We start from the raw sequence: 20758 nt of genomic DNA, 5'->3' as shown, positions 1-20758 counted from the left end.
AGTACATTTAACTCTTCAGATATTTTTCCAATTAGTTGGAAATTAATTTTTGTCAGGAGGAATATTTGCCTTTAGAACAGCTCTGCACCTGAATATTTCCCTATTCCTATGTTAAATTATTTAGATATTCTTTAATCTTCTGAGGTAAAAAGTACTGTTTAAATTCAAGCTATATCTTAATCATTTTGGATGTTGAACAATAGTTTAACCATGGGGATAACTTAAATATATAACAAGAATTACTGGAAAAGTCTGCTCTACTGTAATCCAGGAAAACTGTTTAATTTAAAGCGCCTAGTATAAAGTGTAAGTCAATATGCCTTCCTATGCACTTACGTGGTCATATTATTCAAAATTATCAATTTGAACTTTAAAAGGTTAACAAAATCTATATTTATTTTTAAAGCAAAATTCTATAGACATCTATATATAAAATATATATATTATATATCTGTATATATAAACAAGCCATATAATTATTTCAATGCATATATAATGCTGTTTTCTACATTAGATATACATTTTAGTCCTTTTTCTATTTTTCGACCTGTTGCATTCTTCTCAACATTTCATTCATGTGGAACAGCTGTGTAATATGGCTCAGGATGTGACAATCCCATAACATTTCTTGTTATGCGGGTACACCACATAATATTGTGGTGGGATTGCTGTAGACTTTTGTGGACAGACATGTTTACTGCAAACAGGAAACATTCTACCTATATGCACATATGCTAACTGATAATTATCTAATGTGTAATTTAGATAACATTATTAGATTAAGATTTCTTCAAATTAATTACTGCTTTAGACATTACCTAGAAAATAATTATTAGTACTGCTGCACCTAAAACTCATCACACGTCATCTAGATCATGATTTAAGCCACTGAACTTTCAAAAAACCTAATAATTGCATTTTTTCAACCATGAATGTTATAAGAGGTTATAGAAGCATTTCTAAAACACAGCATTGCAAAGTTGCTGAAACTGGACCACAGATGTTGGAAAAGGCCAAGATTGTCCCAAATACAGAATGTTGTATGTAATCTTAGCAGCATACCACACATAATGTAACTAGTGGAAACTTTTTTACATAACATCTTCCATTTTACATGAGGTCTGCTCTGAAAGTAATATCTCCCATTTTATTACTTTGGCCCATGATGTCAGCTTCAGATGTTGGTGGTATGGCAGTGGAGGCTGAAACTTCCCGCCAATGTTCTCTTATATTTTGCTGCCATGTGACAGATGGCAGCAGAAGGGCAGTCTGACAGAATGGCACCTGGCATGGAGGTGAGTATGAAGCATGTGGAAAACACTGCACACATTGACATTTATTGATGCTTACTGAATGTTTATGGAGACCAAACAGTGAAGTGGTGGGTGGTGCATTTCAGCAACAATACCAACACAGCAGCTTTGAACCAGTGGGTCACTTCTGCTGGTGCAGATTTTTAAAAATATGGCATGCAGGCTCTTGTTTACTGCTGATGAAAATGCATAAATAATGTTGGTGAGTAAGTTGAAAAATAATGTTTTGTAACTGAGAACTTGCTCCATCAAATGATATTACCTCATTCTTTGTATCTGCTGAAGTTTCCAAGAAAAAAAAATATGAGGCATTACTTTTTGGAGTGACCTATGTATGTAAATATGATATAGTTCTTATAAATTTGACACTGAATCAATTTGGAAGTAGCTCAGTACAGTTCTGTATGAACAGCAGCTCAATACAAGCAGTATGAAGAAACACATAAAAGCATGTTGTCATACTTTATAAACATATTTTTTTATAAACAATCATAATTTATAAACATGTCATACTTTGCACACCAGAAATATGTTCTCATATTCAGTATGAATAGATACTTGGAATCAACACATTCAAATGAAAGTGCAGATACATCAAAATTAAAATTACGATTAATATTATTTATAAAACAAAACTCTATACTGTTTGAAAGTTCTCTTTTTTTTTAATCTCCTCATAATTATGTTAAAAAGAATATTGTCAGCTTGGGAATAAGTCATACAGTATAAATTGATCTGCTTACCAACAAAAGAAATTCTGAATATTTCTGAAACTAAGTTTTTTCATCTAGTAAATCTACAGATTGTTAAATCATTTGTATTTCCTCTCCTGCCAGCCCACAGAATTACCCATTTCAGAAATACAGAAGTTTTTTTAAAGGCCACAAAGAAAAGAGTTGATCACAAAAAGACAGAGGCCACTTTACAAAAAAAAAACAAAACAACAACAACAACAAAAAAAAAACAGGAAAGAAATGGTAGAAATAAATCTCTTTTTACTGTTTTTACTAATGTCACTATATTAATATACATTATATATTAATATACATTATATCTTAATATATAACTTAACACTTAATAGTAAATCATACAGTGCAGTGATATTAGACTGATTTAGATATGTGACTTACAGAATTTAAGAATTGTTAAGCTTGTCTGATTTACAAAAATTCGTGTTTTCAGTCAATAATGGTGCTGAACCATATTTATTTTTTAAAGCATTTTGAAGGTTGATTTAGAAACTTTAAATCATATAATCAAAGAATCAAAGAATGGCTTAGTTGGAAGGGACCTCAAAGATTTGTGGGCAGAGTTGCCACCCAGTAGGTCAGGCTGCTCCAGGTCCCATTCAACCTGGTCTCTAACATCTCGGAGCATACATTACTTCTCTAGACAGCCTGTTCCAGTGTCTCACCAGAACACTAAGTACACATATGTGTTTCCACATCTGAAGCTTTTCCTCTGGTCTCCATCAATAGTTTAACTTGATTGTGAAACAGAGACAACATTAAAGAATTATACTCAATCAAAAAAAACCCTCCTGCTTGCTTTTATACCAAATACACATTTGAAAATGCCATCAAAGGCCTAGCTGAATTCAGCAAAATTTCACATGGAAACAAGTTCTTACCACAAGTTGTACTTGTCCACTGTTGCAGATCACATGATTCAACTCAGGCAAAAGACAACAGCTAGGAAAAATGTAGAATGGAAATTTTAATAAATATCACTGCAATGGGTTCATTAAAATACCTGTGCAGAATCGTTTCAAAGAAACATTCCGGTTCAAATCTAGCAAATTAGCAATTATGGCATTTAAAACAATTTCAAGGTTAAAATACATGTTAAAGTATCAGAGAAATTAATATTATAATTAACAGTGCCTAGTATTAGAATTAAGAATTTGCTGTTTATTCAATCATGAAACACATTTCAAATTGTATACATCAATAAATACAACATATGGCTGCATGTACATGCACTGACATAAACGGTAACTATATCAATTTTCATCTTCTATAAGAATAAAATAGTTTTCAGTTGCATAAATGTATCAGCTGTTCTAAACAGTCTATCAGTGATGTTCCACTGAAGTTTTGCTACATGCAGAAAAGGTAACATAATATTAAAAATGACAGTACAAAGATTAGTGTACAGCACCGACTTGCAGAGATAACACGATAACATTAACAACCAACCAATCAAACAAAAAAACTTTATAACTTTCTACATCTTATTTCAAACATCATTATATGTTCTGTTCCATGTTTTCATGACAGCTATTTTAAACAAGTTCTTGAACTCTCACTACTATGGAACACAACTGACATATTCTGAAGAATATCTGCTACATGTATTTCCTTGCGTCTTCAGCAGTTTAGAAATGTGGAATATTTTTCCATATAAAACATAATAATAATGTAGTCAATTTCATTAATAATCAAATAACTTTTTAAATGAAAATGAAGTTAAAATTCTTGCCTACTTACGATCTTGTTTAATTCTATTAGAGATGCCTGATAGTGTGTCTATTAATGATTTCACAGAGATATCAATGGTTTATATTGTATTTATATACTTACATATGTCTTAATGGTAGTTTAGGGAAAAAAATTAATCTTTTCTTTAACAGTATTGATATTACACTTTAATAACAAAGTAGAGAGTATGTTTATAACGTTATTAATATACATCATGAATATGTAAAAGAAGGTTTTATGTTTGGTGACAAAATATTATTATTATATTAATACACAGTATCTAGTTAAAAAGTGGGTGTTTTACTTCCTTAATTGAATCAGTCAATATAGGTAATGTTACAGTTAATCTAATTGCATAAAAACATAATACATACCATTAAAGTTGCAAGGTGTATGAAGTTCTCCTTCCTATACTACTTACAATACAAAACTGACTGCACTGCTGAAGTCAACCTACAATTATAGTTTATCATAAGGTTCTGTGTACCATTTCATCATCACTGTGGAAGAAGTATCTACTCAGTGACTAAAACATTCCTAAAAAGTACCATGTCTGGAACCTAAAAATAGTGTAGGATCTGCTAACTACGTAGTCACGTTTGTTTCATTACTATTAACTTAGGTTACACTTTACAAAATAAATTTACAATTATAAAAAAATTAATTTAAAGGCGATGATCTCACCCCTTCATATTTTTTGAACTTGCTGTTTCATAATCCGAATGCTGTGTACGAAGCCATTGGTACGTAAAGTCTTTTCTCCTCTGTAGTTTCTCATCTAAAGTAGTATCCAGCTGAGTAAATTCTTCTTTTTCACCTAGGGAGGAAAAAAGGTCTTGTGAGAGAGTTGCTACATTATCTGTAGTAGTTTTTATCCTTTTCCTGGAATAAAAATTATAATTTTCTTTGCATGAGCAGAAAATTGTAGTTTCTCAATTTCATTTTATCTGGCACTGCAGTGGGGCCACTGCTTTCATCTTTTGGCTCTAAGGAAATGTCAAAGTATTGTAACTTCTTGTATCATAGCTTGAAATAAAATTGTCTTTTGGTTGTATTTTCTATCTTTATCAGTATAGGGAATGTTTATTCAAACAAATCCACTCCTGAGGCTGAACCTGTTGAACTGCCTTATCCATAATATGAAGTCTATATAATATAAATGTCTTGATTGTGATCATCAGCCTAGTAATTAAGTGAAAAAAATTACCCTTAGCAGTTATAAAGAATATATGTCCTTGCTATTGCATACATTCTCAGGAAGAAAAAATTAAAATCTTGGATGGAGTGTCATTGAATCTACCAAAATGAAGATATGACATCATTCTAAAAAGATCAAGCAGTGTCACTTCCAAATATTAAAATAGAAAAAACTTCTAATAACAGACTTCATCTTCCTTGAATAAAGCAAAAGCCACTTCTTTCCTAGGTTTATAATATTCATTTTTGGTGTTCCTAGTTCTGGAGTAAAGCTTTCTGATATTTTGAACATTTGTACGTTCCAAGTTTACAGCTACACCGGTACGCTTATATCTCTTCAGATGAAAAAAAAAAATAGCTGATTTCTAACAGGAGTACGAAACATTTTATGTGACTTTATAAGAGCAGTCTAGGAGATACAGACTCCTGTTATGTTGGCACACATTCTCCAGTGAGGAACAATAAGCTTAAACAGTAATTAACTCTAGGTTCCTTGTTATCTGTTTTTATAGAAAAGTTTGGCTCAGTATTACCTGTCTTTCTCGGGAGAATTACTTCCTCCTGGTAAAATAACCAGTATTAACTATGCATTTGCTAAAGTCCTTGTATCCTTCTCCTCCTTTACAAGGGAAATCTATCAGGGGTTTAAAACCCATATTACAAATTCATGCCTGAGTCTGAGAGTTAGTGATAAAAGAAAATATACATACAATAAGCTATGACAAAGCTTTTAAAAAGTGTATTTTTGAGTTAGCAAGTTTCTTTTTTCTTCTGAAATGATTGTTAATAATGCACCTTAGTTTCAGTTGGAATTTCTGACTTAATTATGTTTGAAACACAATTTACTTACTAAAATTGTATTATATACACATTCATACTAGAATTATTGAAATATTATTGAAATGAGAAAGTGATCAAAATAAAAAAGTGGCCCAAAAGTGCAGACAACATTATTCTATATTTTAATTTGAAACGTATCCAGTCACATTCAAATATCCACCTCTCTATATATAATTCTTATGAAAATACTATGCTATGAATTAAAACACAGCATTATCACTTTCCTATTCCAGTTATGAACACCATGTGTTTGAAAATCTCATGTATCATTATCATTAACATGCATTTGCCTGATAGCTTTCTTAAATTAGGGCTCTGGCTTTTTTAAAACCTGGACCTGATTTTGTAGTAGTACTAACACTCACAAATTCCACAGAAGTTCATAAGACCTGTAAGCATTCTGCAACTTTGAAATGGATCGGATCTATAATCTTTAATTGTTAAAGCCAGACAACTCTTAGAATATCAAAGAAGAAAGGAACACATCAAAGAAGGTAAAACTCTGTCAAAAAACAAATTCATCTCAGAAGTATTTAAAGTATTGTACACTCATTGGATTATCATTTCTAAGCTTTCAATCTTTTGGATATTTTTTTACAACACACACGGTAATAATTTACCATTGGAATAGACTTACAACTGGCATTAGTACAGTAATGATTTTTAGGTGTTACAAATTAATAATCTCTACACATTCTACACACTCAGACCTGAATCAGGGGCACCTTTTGCCATTTTTCTGAAGAATTTCAGAAAAGAGTAGAGAACACTTACTCAGGAGAATCTGGGCAACTGCAATGTCCATGGAACAGAACATTATGGGAAAAGAACAGGTCTAGGTCTTCAAATCAACATGCTAACCCATAAAAACCTTAATTTTAGGATCCAGAAAAATGTAAATTTCAGTCTGTCATATTTTTTGTTTGCAGAGTGTGCTCTGAGACAGCATAACTATTGTCCAGTTTAAAATATGGTACTTTTTAAATATTTAACATTAGCCTATATCTGGATAATCTCTTGTTAGTTATAGGAGAAGGCCTAAGAATCTATGAACTGTTGGTGAAGTTCTAGATAATATTTTTTTCTTTCTTCAAGATTGAGGCACCTTGTGTTGAAGCAATCAGCTTTAAAAAGGAGGCTGAAACATTCCCCAGAATTATAGCTTAGGATATAGAAGCCTGAGACTCATATCAAGTTAAAGGGTATTCCAAATGCATGTTTTCCACAGTCTTAGAAGTACCTCATACTCAAGTTTCTCACTGCAGGCACATGTTTTAAGAGAAAGCCAGTACACAAAAGAAGAAAGATGATTACACAATATCTACATTCAGAGCAATCTTTCAGATTTGCATTTTCATTTTCAGATTTTATGTCCAGAAAACACAAACTCTGACTGCTCTGAAACCATGTTAGCAACTGAACTCTGCCAAATTTTATGGAAAGTGGTGCTGAGGAACCTGACTCAGTGCACTTTGTTTAAATCTATTTTGGTTGATGATGGGAAGACAGAAGCTTTAGCTTCAATGTGATAAATATTTATTGAAACAGAACTGTGTGAAGTCTGCACTATGTTCAAATATATACAGTTAAATTTTGAGTTTAGGGGGCTATTTAATTCACTTCAAAATTCGCTTCATAGTGAGTACAATACAAATAAAGTTACAGACAGAAAACTAAGATCTACGATATGAAAGAAGGGCTCAGAATTTATTCAAGATTCTAAGTTTTCCTCCCTTAATATAAAAAATCTGTGACCAGAGTTAATTTTCTCAATATGTAATCTGGAAATGGTTCTTTTAATAAGGGAATTAAGTAGCTGAGTTGGGTATAAAATTCATGTCAGTGCTATTAAGACATTGACATTGTTATCTGTCAGTATTCTGGTACAGATTACCATTCAGCAATATATATCCCGAGAGTGTATATGTATGAGTTTGTGTGGAAGTGTATCAAATCTATAAAAAGATTAGTCTGAATAAATATTAAAATTATATATATCCCCCCACTTCCAAAGGAGTTTTATAATATTTCAGGCTTTCCATAAAGTTATAATAAACACTAGTAAAAGAATCTAAAAATACTAAACCTAAAATCTAATATTTTATTTCATTTTCTCCATACTTAAAGTCAACCGAAAAGGACATTACTTCTGTTACAATCTGTATAATAACTTCAGAACAGAAAGCAAGAATGACGTGATAACATTGATATCAAGGTAAAAACCTGAAAAATTTGTTAACAAACCAGAAAATAATTAAAAGACCAAATAACAAAACTTATGCTAAAGCATAGGAGAAATGAGAATTTCTTCTCCCATAGAAAGTTTGACACATTTGTTGCAAGTCCACTTTGTAAAAAGTTACTAGATTCTCTTAAGTATTAAAGAGCAATCACTACATGCCTATAATTTTGGTTTTTCAAAAATGAGTGATAATTGGAGTGGTCTTTAGCCTATTCACAGGTACTCAGTGTATACATTACCAATATTCCTAAGATTTCCAGACAGTTGGTAGCACCGTGTGTCAGTAACTGATGCAAAGTTTTCTTCACTTAAAATTATAATATCCCTAGATCATCTTTCTTCATCTACAACTCACAATTTTCAGATAACAAAACACATTCCTAACTTAAAAATATATAAACCTGTTTGTGACAGAGAAAGATTGGGTAGTTATACTTTTTCATTTGAGTAACTTTGAAGAAAATAATTTGCATATCTGGGGCCAGAATGAATGAAATATAGAGATATTTTTTATATCAGCATTTGAGTGCACAGATGAATAAAAGATGCAACAGATGTTTTTTAAAAGAATACCACATCAAGTAATGGTCTGCAAAATTTTTTGATGCTTTCACACGTATTATAAATTACATCACAAGAAGTTTTGAATATAGGAATGCTGATTAACCCACAGGAGTATGTGCTTCAAAAATTATAAAAACAAAGAAAGGAAAAAAATACAATTATTTCTCAGTGTTTGTATTCCTAAAACTTTTGCTATTTTTCTCTTTTTACCAGATATTTCAGATTCTTTTCAATTAAAAAATGTCTACTATATCACTCTTCCTTCTGTGAACATTCATCTCTCTAAATTCTTCATCTGCTATTGCAATTATCTCCTTTTCACTGTGTAACTGTTTTTGACCTCAACCTCAAATTCATTCTTCCTTTCTGGAATTCAGGTGTTTACCACTCATGAGTAAAATGCCTTAAGACCATAGTTTTGTTTTATTTTTTTTGGCTCCCCTTCTTCTCCCTATTTTCTTCCCTACTTTCTGTCTTCTACATTATGATCTATTTCAGGGTAATTCGCATCACTAATAAAACTTCACCTACTTAGTTTATTCTGTGTCAGTAGTTAACATACTTCAGCCTCTCCCAGATGCGTTATCTTTCTGAACTCTTATTATTAGATTATGCAAAAGCTGAATCTTTTCACGGAGTTTCCTAAACCACTGAAATTGTACAAATTTCAGCTTCTGAATTCAAGGAAAACAAAATTTTATACTTAGGACTTCACAAATATTATTTCCTCTTTCACTGCTTGTTCCTGCCTTCTGTAGCACCAATACTGTTGGTCAATAGCAATCAGTACTGACAAATAGCCAATTGATTATTCTTGATTTGTTCGGTACCTCATCTTGAAACAAATTCAGGTCTTTATATTCAATGATACACTTTTAAGACACTTTATTGAATTCTCTCTATTTATATTGCAATATTGCCAATTAATTCTTCATTCAGCATTTTCTGGTTATTTAACATATTTCACCACAGCTGTCTGATAATACAGATATACCGCAAACTACAAAATTTTATTCTACATAGAATTGCTTAGATCTTTTTTTGTGGACATAGTACATTCCCCTTCGATTTTTTTTTTTTTTTCATAAGCTTTACTTTCCTGACACTGACTTCAAGATAGCTTTAAACTGTTCCTCATGGTCTATCCAACTTGCATGATTTTATGGGCAGTCAGTACTTTGCCCACTCCATCATTTATGTTACATGTAATTTCTCATTTGTCTTCCGTAATTTCAATGTTAACAATATCAGCTTCATTTCATGCCATTCTTTAAGACCTGCACCATCTTTCTGATCTTATCTATAAGCCTAAATAAATGTTTAATCTGAGTGATGTATCAGAAGATCTCACATATGCAATTACTGATTTTAATTTTTTTTCTGATTTTTGACTTTTCTGAAGTGATTCAGGCAGTTACTCTCATGAAAGGACTTGATGATCTAATTGGGAAGAGGAAGAAATTAAAAATAAAGTAGTGCAGTGGTTTAACGGCGGCAATCTGCCACCATGAACAGACTTTTAATATATTAATAGCTTCACGTTTGCCAAACTAAGTTGGTTCCTGCTTAAGATTACAAAACAGCTCTAAAAAAATCTACTGAAGTGATATCCTCACCATAAGGAGGCCAATTCCTGACACAAACTGCTGCCTCCTGCAAACAGCACTCTTCAAGATCCACCCAGGTTTTTACAAGTCTTTTACAGGAAGTATATACTAAGCCTTACAGCACTACGTTGTTCTTTCACATTATTCCTATGTATAGTACAGGGTGTTCTGTAGACGATGTATTAACCACTTCAGCAACTCAGCATAAGCAATTTTCATCAACAGGGCTGCCAAAAGAATAAATTGAGAGTACAGCTAAGATCCAAAAATCTTTGGATAGTCAAGGCTCTTGAAGAATTAAAGAAATTTAAAAAGTAAAAAATTAAACTACAAAATGTTTTGTCCAGTGTTATCTAGGAGAAAAGGAGTAAGGAGTAAAGTAGGTGGAATCAGATTGAGCCTATGTTTGTTCTTACTGCCTACATTCACATTCTTTATCATTCCCAAAATCTGCCTAGTACAAACTCCATCTCCTGTTCTTCTCATATTCTGTGGCAATTATTAAACCCCCTAGGGATGGAAGCTCCCAACAACAAATGGAGTTCATATTGCTCAAGAGAAAATGAATAATTCTATAACTTTTTTTAGTAGATTTTTAGATTTACATCATTTTATAAATTCCCATTTCTTAAGATTAGCATATGCATTCAAGAAACAGTCAAGAACACGCTTAGTTACTCATTATTAAAACAGCATTTTTAAGTGACAAAAAATAATCACTTTGTATTGAGGCCAAGTAAGATAAATATCATTCTTTACACTCAATAAACCAATCAAAATGAATTAAGACACCAGATCTTCCACAGAAATTCTTTAAAAACGGAAAAAATTCCACAACATATTGTAAGATTTCAGAAAGTTGTAACTACTATGTTGCTCACCATGAAGTATGCAACAAATACAAAGCAAGAGTAAATTTTACTGTGTGATAACCATTAGGGTAAGTTTTATTTATACCGAAGGACTTAGAAGTAGAAGACAGGGACAGAAAAGTCCAAACACGAGAAAAAAAATCATTTGAGACTGATTTGTCATAAGAAGGCATCTCTGCCAAGAATAAATAAATAAATAAATAAATAATCAGGAGCAATATTAAGTTTGTAAAGCTGACTTATTCCATATTACCTCATAACTTTCATAAGCAGGAAATTAAAATACGTGATCTTATATCACAGCTTGGGAATGTACATATTAAAAAGTCTTAATTATGTTTATCCTTGATAATAAATATATTCTCTAGATAGTTATCTGAATAATATGTGAACTTATTTTTAAGAACTTACATTCCTCAACACTTTTGATATTCACAAGCATCATATATGATTGATACTTAGCAATGCAGAAAAACACTGAAAATAAAATGTAATGAAATTCTTGTGTTAATGTGAATATGTAGTTCAATTATGAATACTTATAAATTGGTCATCAACTCTATTTATTATGTATACATACCATTTTCAGTTTAAAGCTATTTATCCCATGTGGGTGAAACTACTTCTGGCTTACATTCTGATGCTGAATGGAAATAGCTCTTGGCATTTGATGAAAGTACCAGGACAACAATTCCTAGTTTTGTCAGTGCAGTAATGCATAACAGTAGAACAACTTTACATTCTTAAATACATACAAAAAATCTACACAGATTAAGTCCAAGGCTGCTGTTTAATCTACTTTTTTAGTAAGACCCAGAAGTACCACTGAAGATCAGGTCTGCCATTATGTCAAACACTGTATAAACAAGGCTTGATTTAATGCTTATTGAACAGAATGGAAAAAAAAGTCTCAGATAGACTACATCTAAAGAGAGGCAAATCCCAAGTGGGTAAAATTCTTACATATTTATCTTCATTCTTAAAAATAACTATAAATACAAGAGACTTAAAAGGAAAAAAAAATAAATACAGACATTAAATACCAGTTCTTAATAAGTTATATTTAATTGGTTGATACATCACAGAAGAAAATAAACAATGTGAAATTCCACTGTTTCATGGATTTATTCATAAAAGGGAATCTCATTTGTAAAAAAAGACAGGTAGAGGGAAAAAAAGTAAAACAAACAAACAAAAAAGCAAACCATGATTTGCTGGAGACTTGCCCCAGGTTAATTATTAATTGATGTGGCTCAAAGAGCTTATCAGTTTTACAGAGTTCTTTACTGACTGGATTGAAGTTTTCAGCTTGTAAACACATGAAAAGTGCAGTCACTTAAACACGATATATATGATTTTAGTTAAAAAACACACACTCAAAGAGTATTTGGCCCTATAGGAATGTAACTTGATTATATTGATTTTGAAGCAGCTATTGTTACGATGGCATCATATCTATTTATGCAAGGAGGTTGCAATAATTCACCTCACTGAATGAAGAAAAAGGAATAAATTCCTTTTCTGTTCCATTAGTGACTTTTGTTTTGACCTTCATTTAAATTATTTTTAATGAGAAAACAAACAAGCAACCACTCCAGTTTTACTACTGAACATAATTTTATTGTCCCTAAGATTGATTGGTAATATTTCACTCCTAAAGTAGGTGTTTAAATTAGTCTCCTTCTTTCTAAATTTCTGAGCTAAACTGCTCACCAACTGACATATAAATAAGTTAAACAGCATGATGATTCTGAATGGCTAATAAACCTCAAAGTATCATTTGTTTTGTCAGTTGTTCAAATTTTGCTTACTTGCAGCTACTTACCTAAGCACTTGAAATTAGCACAGGGTCCAAAAAAGAGTGAAAGTCCATGAAGTCCAATTAAGTGAGTGAACATATACTTGATATATTAAAGAACTTCAATAGTTAACCTTATAAAATTTACTACAGAATAAGGCAACAGATAATCAAAGGTTTCACAATTTTGTAAACTAAACAAGATGATTACAATTATATTCACTTACACAAGAATTCTTACAAAAGATACATAAAGCAAAACAAAATACAAAGCAAAATGAAACAATTAAAAACGATTTACTTGACCAAAGTAAATAGGTAGGTAGGATTTGTAGTAGGTAGGATTTGTAATGCTCACTGTTACAAAGAATGAAAAGCATTTTATTAGGAAGTTTGAATGTGAAAAGATAATGCCTTATATTGGAAAACATATTTTGTAAGAAAGATTCTAATATAGTTTCCATTCCATACATGACATATCAATTGTAAAACAAAAGAATCTGAGTAGAAGGGTAAATAGAATTCTTTAAAACAGTTGAAATGGAGAAATATAAAAAAGTATTTACAGAAATTCCCTTAGTGTAACCATAAAAGTGGGCAAGTTTTGCTGAAGCAAGATTTTTCTGCTTCACTTGTCTGGAAACCTAAATACAGTATATTAGAAATGGTACATTAGAGATACTGATATAGAGGCTTGAAAAAGGTACACGAAATAGGAATGAGAATACAAAAAAATATACTTCAGTAAACAAATAAACTTCTGCCACTTGTAACACAGTTCTTAAACTTTCTTTCAAATGTTTAAACTTCTCCACAGTCTACTTCAGCGAATGCATCTAGGAATACTAAAACTGAAGCAACGTCTGAACAGCATCATCATCCTCAAGGCAGCTGGGTCTTTGAACAGAGTCTCCTTCACGATTCTGGTTAGAAGAGAAGGAAAACAGGAGAAAAGAGTACAATGAGGTAGCAAAATAGTCACAAAACCTAGTAATTTTCAATGATACTTAGGAAGTTTTGATTTTACTTACCTTCACCCAAATTCCAATCAGATTCTTCAGTTTTCACCTAACTTGTCATGAATAACTACATCACATAATGCTCAGGGTGCTTGTCAGTACTGTCTCATTGTGCAAGTGTATTAATTATGCAACAAAAAAAAGGGAATTCACCTCAAACACTTCTGTAATGAACAAACACATTACTTATTGGAAGTCACAGAAACATATAATGCTCTCATTGGGGAAACAAAACAAATTTCAAAGAAAGGAATTAGCATGACATATACATAACATGCATGCTTAGTAAAACATTGAAATAGTAGTAACTATTTGCAAAGCAATATATATAAAAAATACTGAGCAGTTTTAATGATACATAAATAAATTATTAAAATTTATTACAAATATTTTTTATAAATATTTCCATTTGCAATAAATGAAATATCATTGAAAGAGAACACTGAATACAGTGCACACAACTCACACAGTATGATGACAGCCTATGCAATGTTTTAGCATATGCTTGTACTCTGGTCTACAGAGTCTGACAAAACCTAAGAAGGCAGACCTGGCTAAGAGTCAGGAGTCACGCTTATTAAATTGAACTCTCAGGGGTATCATGCAATCAGAGGTCACAATCGAGGCAACAGAAGCAATGTCACGATATCAGAGAAAGGGCCAATTCAGACCTGCTCCCTTACAGGCAGTGAGGTCAGGGCTTGCGGCAAATAACTGTATTAAAGGGGAATATTCTCTGCACACTTTTAGAACTGTCATCTGAACAAACAAAGTCAGGTCATTGGTAGGTTAAATCAGAACTTTATGCCTTAGTAGCACATAGCTTCTTTTCTTTTTATATTCTCTACTAATTTCTCAATCACAAAATATATACCATCAGATACTGAAGCAAATTTAACTGTCAAATTTTTTAAAATTAAATCTCTGTCATAATTTGAAAAATTACTGAGCTTGATACATATAAAAAAATAAAAAGCATGAAAGTGCTTTAGGGAAATGACTTTCCACAGTCAATTTTAGTAAGCTTGATAATCAGTTTGCTCTTAGAAACCATTTATAAAACTTAAGGTAAATCATATTCTCCTTCCTTAATGACAGTTGCGAAATACAATATTTGAATTAGTTATAAGCACTCCTATGATTCCTTGAAAAATCATCTAACATACATACTGCCTATTTTCATAGATTACATGAAACATGTAATCTGTAGGTACAGGAATTTGCTCTTAGAGTTAGCCTTGAATGGCATGATTTTTTTTTAATAACTGGATTTCAATTTAAAAAATAAAATTAATGTTTTGCTTGAAAAATGTTGTGTATTACCAAAATAAATTATCTGTCTGATTCACAACAGATAACTATAAAAATATAAAAAGATAGTTATAAAAAAAGAAAATATTAAGAGGTGCGTCAATATTAAATGCATTGTCATATGAAAAGTAGCCTTATTGGAATACTGTAGATCTCTGGCCTTACAAATACTACCAGTTCTCCTTAGCACTCCTATATAATAAGAACTTCTACATAAGAAAACTGAAAAAATATATTCTTAAATCAATGAAAAATTCAGGAATAAAGGCCTCTTAAGTACACTTCTGAAAAGTCTGCAGAGACATTGCTATTAAACATAGCATCATGCCGTGCAACTGAAACAAAATTTGTACCTATAACTGACTCTAAGTGTACATTATATTCTTTGTTCATAGCTTCACATAAAATGCAAGTACTTTTGCAAGATAAACTTTTGTGCAATGCAACAGATGTGATATTTTTATAGACACACTTTTTGTGGCCTATGTTAAAATATAATTCACTTACCAAGATCAATTTAATGCTTGAAATATTTACACCAGAAAATGCTTGGGATATACCTAAACATACCTTTTAATGACATCTTCACTAGCAATTTTTTTTTTCTTTTTCAGTGTAAAAAGAATTGCTTGCATTTGGATATTTTTTAGTAAAAGCAAAACAAACAAATAAACAATTTCAATATTGATCACAGTCTCCAGACATCCAAACAAATGCCAATAAATTCAATAATTGTTTTCAATGAGGCTTACTAAATCCAAGTGCTTTAACACTTTATTTTAGAGGAATTTAGCCAAATTTTCTCTCCCTTACCCCCTCCAACCAAATCCATTTGGATTTAACTTGTTTCTAAAATTATCTGTCTTTTGCACTCTAAGACCTGGGTCACAACCTTACTCAGGGACAGGAAATAGTTATCAGGTCATTGAATGGTCAAATGGAAAAGGATTTGAAATGCTTCAGTACTCAGGGGTCTTTTCATCCAAAATGATTGCCTTATGTAGAATAAAATGCTGTGCATCTGAATATGGAGTCAACTTATTTATGCATATACTGGCTGAGCAGATAGCTATACTACTTAGCTTGTGAACACCCACTTCAAGGAAAAGAGAAAAAGTAGTGCAAAAAACTCAAAAGATAAAAATAAAACTATCCAAACTATTGAGCTATCTTATTCAACAATGACATAAACTACTTATCAACCTCTGATGACATTTTGAGTGAAATCTCATTCCTTCTGAGCTCTTCACTGGGTAGTCATTAGCAAAATAGCAGTAGTACTTTTTCTTCCCCTTAATGTGAAGTTCCTTTTAGTTAAAGGTTGGTGAATTACTCTGGTGGGAAAGCAAAGGTGACAGAGCTTATATATTGTATAAAAATCTAAATAAGTTTGCTGGAACAAATAATCTCTCTAGGTCAGAGAATATACACCACCACAAATCACAAATCTGCAAAACAACAAAGAGCTAACACACATGCAGGTGAAATATGTGGTCAAAATCGGAAACCCATAATATTAGAACAGTGGAACACTAAAGATTAGAAACACAGTGAGAGTTTATAACAGTAAGTATCTATGGCCAAAACTTTCTACTGAAGAATTTCAGGCAAGGATAAAAATCTTATTATCTCTCTCTCTCTCAAAAAAAAAAAAAAAAAAATTAAAAAATCATTTAATGTTAAACGTAAAAATATTAATAAAAATATCATATGTTTATATAATTTATAAGTATTCAGATGCTGAACTTTACTGCCTGAATGTACATAAATGACATTTTATGCATTCATTTTTAAACCTACACTATAATTTCAGGACTGCTTCATTCCATGAATAGTGAAAAAAAAACCATACATTATTATTGATGGACAGGAGGCTGGAAAATTAGGCCCAGATTTTATTTTTTAGTTTTGTTTTATAATAAGAAACTGGACCACTGAAACTATGTAACTGAAGCTTGAGTGCGTGCACTGTAAGGCCCCTGCAGTCCTTTACAACTTTTCAGCGTACCGCTGTTGTGAACTAGGTTTGCACTCTGCCAGCAGAGCAGCTCTGACCCATGGAGAGCACTCCTTCAGATCAACACTGCCTCAGGCTTTACTGCTTTCTCCAAGAAGTCTTACATTTCAGGCATCAAGTTGAATTTCTTCTGGAGATGATTAACCCAAACCCATGACAGATTTTTTCCAAGATATCCAACTCCTTATGTTTATTTTATCCTGGCTCTTTTTGGATGTACTGGACATAAGTAACCTACTCATTTTACATGTTAAAGGGTTGGTGGAGAGCCATTAATTCCTTAAAATGAGAAAATATTTCAATGTGAGAGTTCTGTTGTGTGAGCTCACACTAAATAATAAGAAACAAAGCCAGAGAATTCTGATTTTAAAAGATAGATTCTCTTCCACACTACTTGTTTCTGTAACACATTTTCATCACATTTCATCACACAGACCTTAGATTCTTTAGAAATGTGTAATTCTGTCAATTTTGTCAGTGCCACATGGTTCAAGAAACGGCTTCCCTAATCTGGCATACAAATTTGAAGCCCAGGAGATATGTAATATGTGCATCTTACTGTAAACATGGCAATTCTGACAGTAGGACTGCAGGAACATCAGATTTAGAATGTGGTTAATAATCCCTTTCAGACCACAGATAAATTAATGATGATTTAATTTAGAAATGGATGTTTACAAACAACATAAAATTTACAAACCGCCTCCTGGACGCTGATACTATTTTTTTTCCAATGAAAATAACTAATTTATAAAAGATAAAAACAGCCAACAAAGAGCTATTAGCTACAGTTCAGTGTACTTTTAATTGCCCTTAAATAACTAGTAACTTAAACTTGCTTTACTTAAGTCTAGTTACTTAACTTACTTAAGTATACCTAAAGTTTAATATTAGCATTCTACCCTCAGTGCTTTCTCTTAACTCTCACACAGATATTTAAAAGCACCATTGATCTGAATCAGTGTAAATTCTATTTAATAACATACATTTTTTTCTTCAGTGTCGTTAATATAGAATATCTAAGAAATTGTTTATCATTATGTTGAAATATTTTAATAAGCCTACATAATTAACTCAAAGGAGATCTTACAATTACCACTTTCCAAAATCTCAAGTTCTATTTTCCAATTAGCATGAATAATAACAAACTACAAGAATGCTCTGCTACATATTCTCACTTGGAATGACAATGAGTTTCATAATTGTGAAGTACCAGAAAGATGAAAACTAGAAAATATTAAATGGATTTCTGATATTTAGCTTTCAATAATAAGACATAACCACAAGATCATTTTAAGTCTTACTCTCGTTCAAGTATGAAGTGTTGTATCTACTTGCAATTTGAAGGGAAATGGGTAAGTATTTCCATAATGAAAAACAACCTGTAAAGTTAATTATCAAAATCATATTGGTGAAGGATGTTTTAATATACCTATTTTTCACTTTTCAGTGATTAGTCACCTATGAGCGTAAAATGAAAGGAAATATAGTACTACCAATAGGAAGTACAAATTCCCAAGTTGCAGTATCCTGACAACTCATTCCAATGCCTTTTTAATATAAATAAACTTCCTGGCAATGGTCATCGTATGCATCCCAGGGTGAAGCCAAGTTATATTCTTTCCACTTATTTGAACTGTATGGTACACATATCACTGATGGCTATGACAAAATATGACCAAAAAAAAAAAAAACAAAAACAAACAAACAAACAAACAAAAAAAAAACAAACAAAAAAAACCAACAATGTTTTAATAGATTACTTAATCTACTAAATCAATGAGAACATAGTATATGAAATTCTGAGAAACACAGCAATCATTTAAATGAATCATATGCAAATAATAAACACTTAGATAACTTGACTGGACTCTCCCATGTGATCTGCGTCTTTGAACTTGCTCTACAGATTGGAATCCAGGTTTTCATTCAACTGAATTGAACAGAAACTATTTGGATGATCCAACAAAACTGCTGAGGTACCCAGATTAAAGAGGACTCCAAAATATGTATACTGTTTCCAAAGATTGTAGCAAAACAATGTGCTAGGCAAGGGGCCTCCTTCTGTAGTTTTGTACTACTGCACCAGGATAAAGCAGTCACAATGTTGTCTGGTAGAAGTAGACATCCTTCCTTTGTATAAATGGAATTACACACCCTGTAATTATCGACCTATGGCTGATAGAAATGCTCAGTTACACATTCAGTCAAGACTAATTGGAACTGCCCAAGAAAAGAATAGCCAAAGACAGATTCTTCTTTCAATTTCTGATTGACTTGATCCAAAATAATTTAGGCTATTTTATACTACATTAATGACTGAAACAGCCTTCAGATAACAAGAGAAGCAGCAGTAAAATTTCCTAAAAACACACTTTGCCATGAAATAGGAAATGAAGGAATTTTTTTTTGGTGTGTGTTTTTTATAGCTTTTTCAAGATTTTGAAACCATTGAAATATCACTGTCTACAAAACATATCACGCATATCACACATATCACACATATCATGCTAGCTTGTGCTAAATGAAACTCAGCAACTTGTCTGGAAGCATAACCCAATGACACCAGAAGAAGCAGTATCTCATAATATTTCACACATAATTCCAGGAAATGTCCACCCAAACAAAATCATAGAATCATAGAATCAGAATCACAAGGTTGGAAATGACCTATGAGATCATCCAGTCCAGCTGTCTCCTCATCACCATTGCTACCACAAGCACTAAACCATATCTCGCAACTCCTCATCCAGATGCCTCCTGAACAGTTCCCTCATAAAAAGTTTTTCCTCATATTTAACCTAAACCTCTTCTGATACAACCTGCAGCCATTTCCCCGGGTCCTGTTTGTTGCCTATGAGAAGAGACCAAACCCCTCTTCAGCCCAACCTTCCTTCAGGAAGTTGTACAGTGCAATGAGGTCTCCCCTGAGCCTCTTCTTCAAAGATGTGAAGCTTTCCAGATAACAAGTCAGAGTTTTTGATCAAACCAGTCTCTTAAGAGAAGCAGTAGAGCACGCTAGCATTCTCTGTGGCCTAGAAGCTAATATGGTCACTATATATGACCACAGCCCAAAAATACTACTTATTTGAATTTAAGTTTCAACTAACCTATATGACTACATGCATTAAACTAATTTTAAAGAAACTAAAACAGATTGACAGGCAGCATTCATATTATAAAATGCACAATGATACTACAAATGACTCTAAAGAGTAATTGTTCATAATTTATTTTATTTCAGAACAAATGGAAAAGCATAGAAAGACTATACTATTTAACTCTTGTCAATTTATAGTCAGAGTATATGCATAAATGTATGTATGCACACATGTATATATGTGCATACACACATACATATACATATACCATACAAACACACATTTAATTGCATTCCCATGCCTTCATACGTTGCTTGTATTTTTAAATGGTATGCTCTTGTTTGTAGGAATAATGCTTCCTTATGTGTTAATGAAGCATGTAATACAAGGGAATTTG

The 20758-nt window shown here is 32.0% G+C and overlaps 1 protein-coding gene across 2 annotated transcripts in view; it reads right to left on the bottom strand.

Moving 5' to 3' along the window:
* Positions 1-20758, bottom strand: part of LRRIQ1 (leucine rich repeats and IQ motif containing 1) — a 97032-nt gene that overhangs the window by 14888 nt on the left and 61386 nt on the right. For both annotated transcript variants that reach the window (XM_048934619.1, XM_048934620.1), the window contains exons 24-25: positions 4478-4610; positions 2944-3004 (exon numbers count right to left, since the gene is read on the bottom strand). In XM_048934619.1, coding sequence (XP_048790576.1) covers positions 2944-3004; positions 4478-4610 — 194 coding nt within the window. The remainder of the gene's footprint in view (positions 1-2943; positions 3005-4477; positions 4611-20758) is intronic.

The sequence above is a fragment of the Lagopus muta genome, chromosome 1 (genome assembly GCF_023343835.1).
Source record: "Lagopus muta isolate bLagMut1 chromosome 1, bLagMut1 primary, whole genome shotgun sequence".
NCBI lineage: Eukaryota > Metazoa > Chordata > Aves > Galliformes > Phasianidae > Lagopus > Lagopus muta.
The sequence above is the reverse complement of the archived record's forward strand: the minus strand, read 5'-3'. Positions and strand labels throughout refer to the sequence as shown.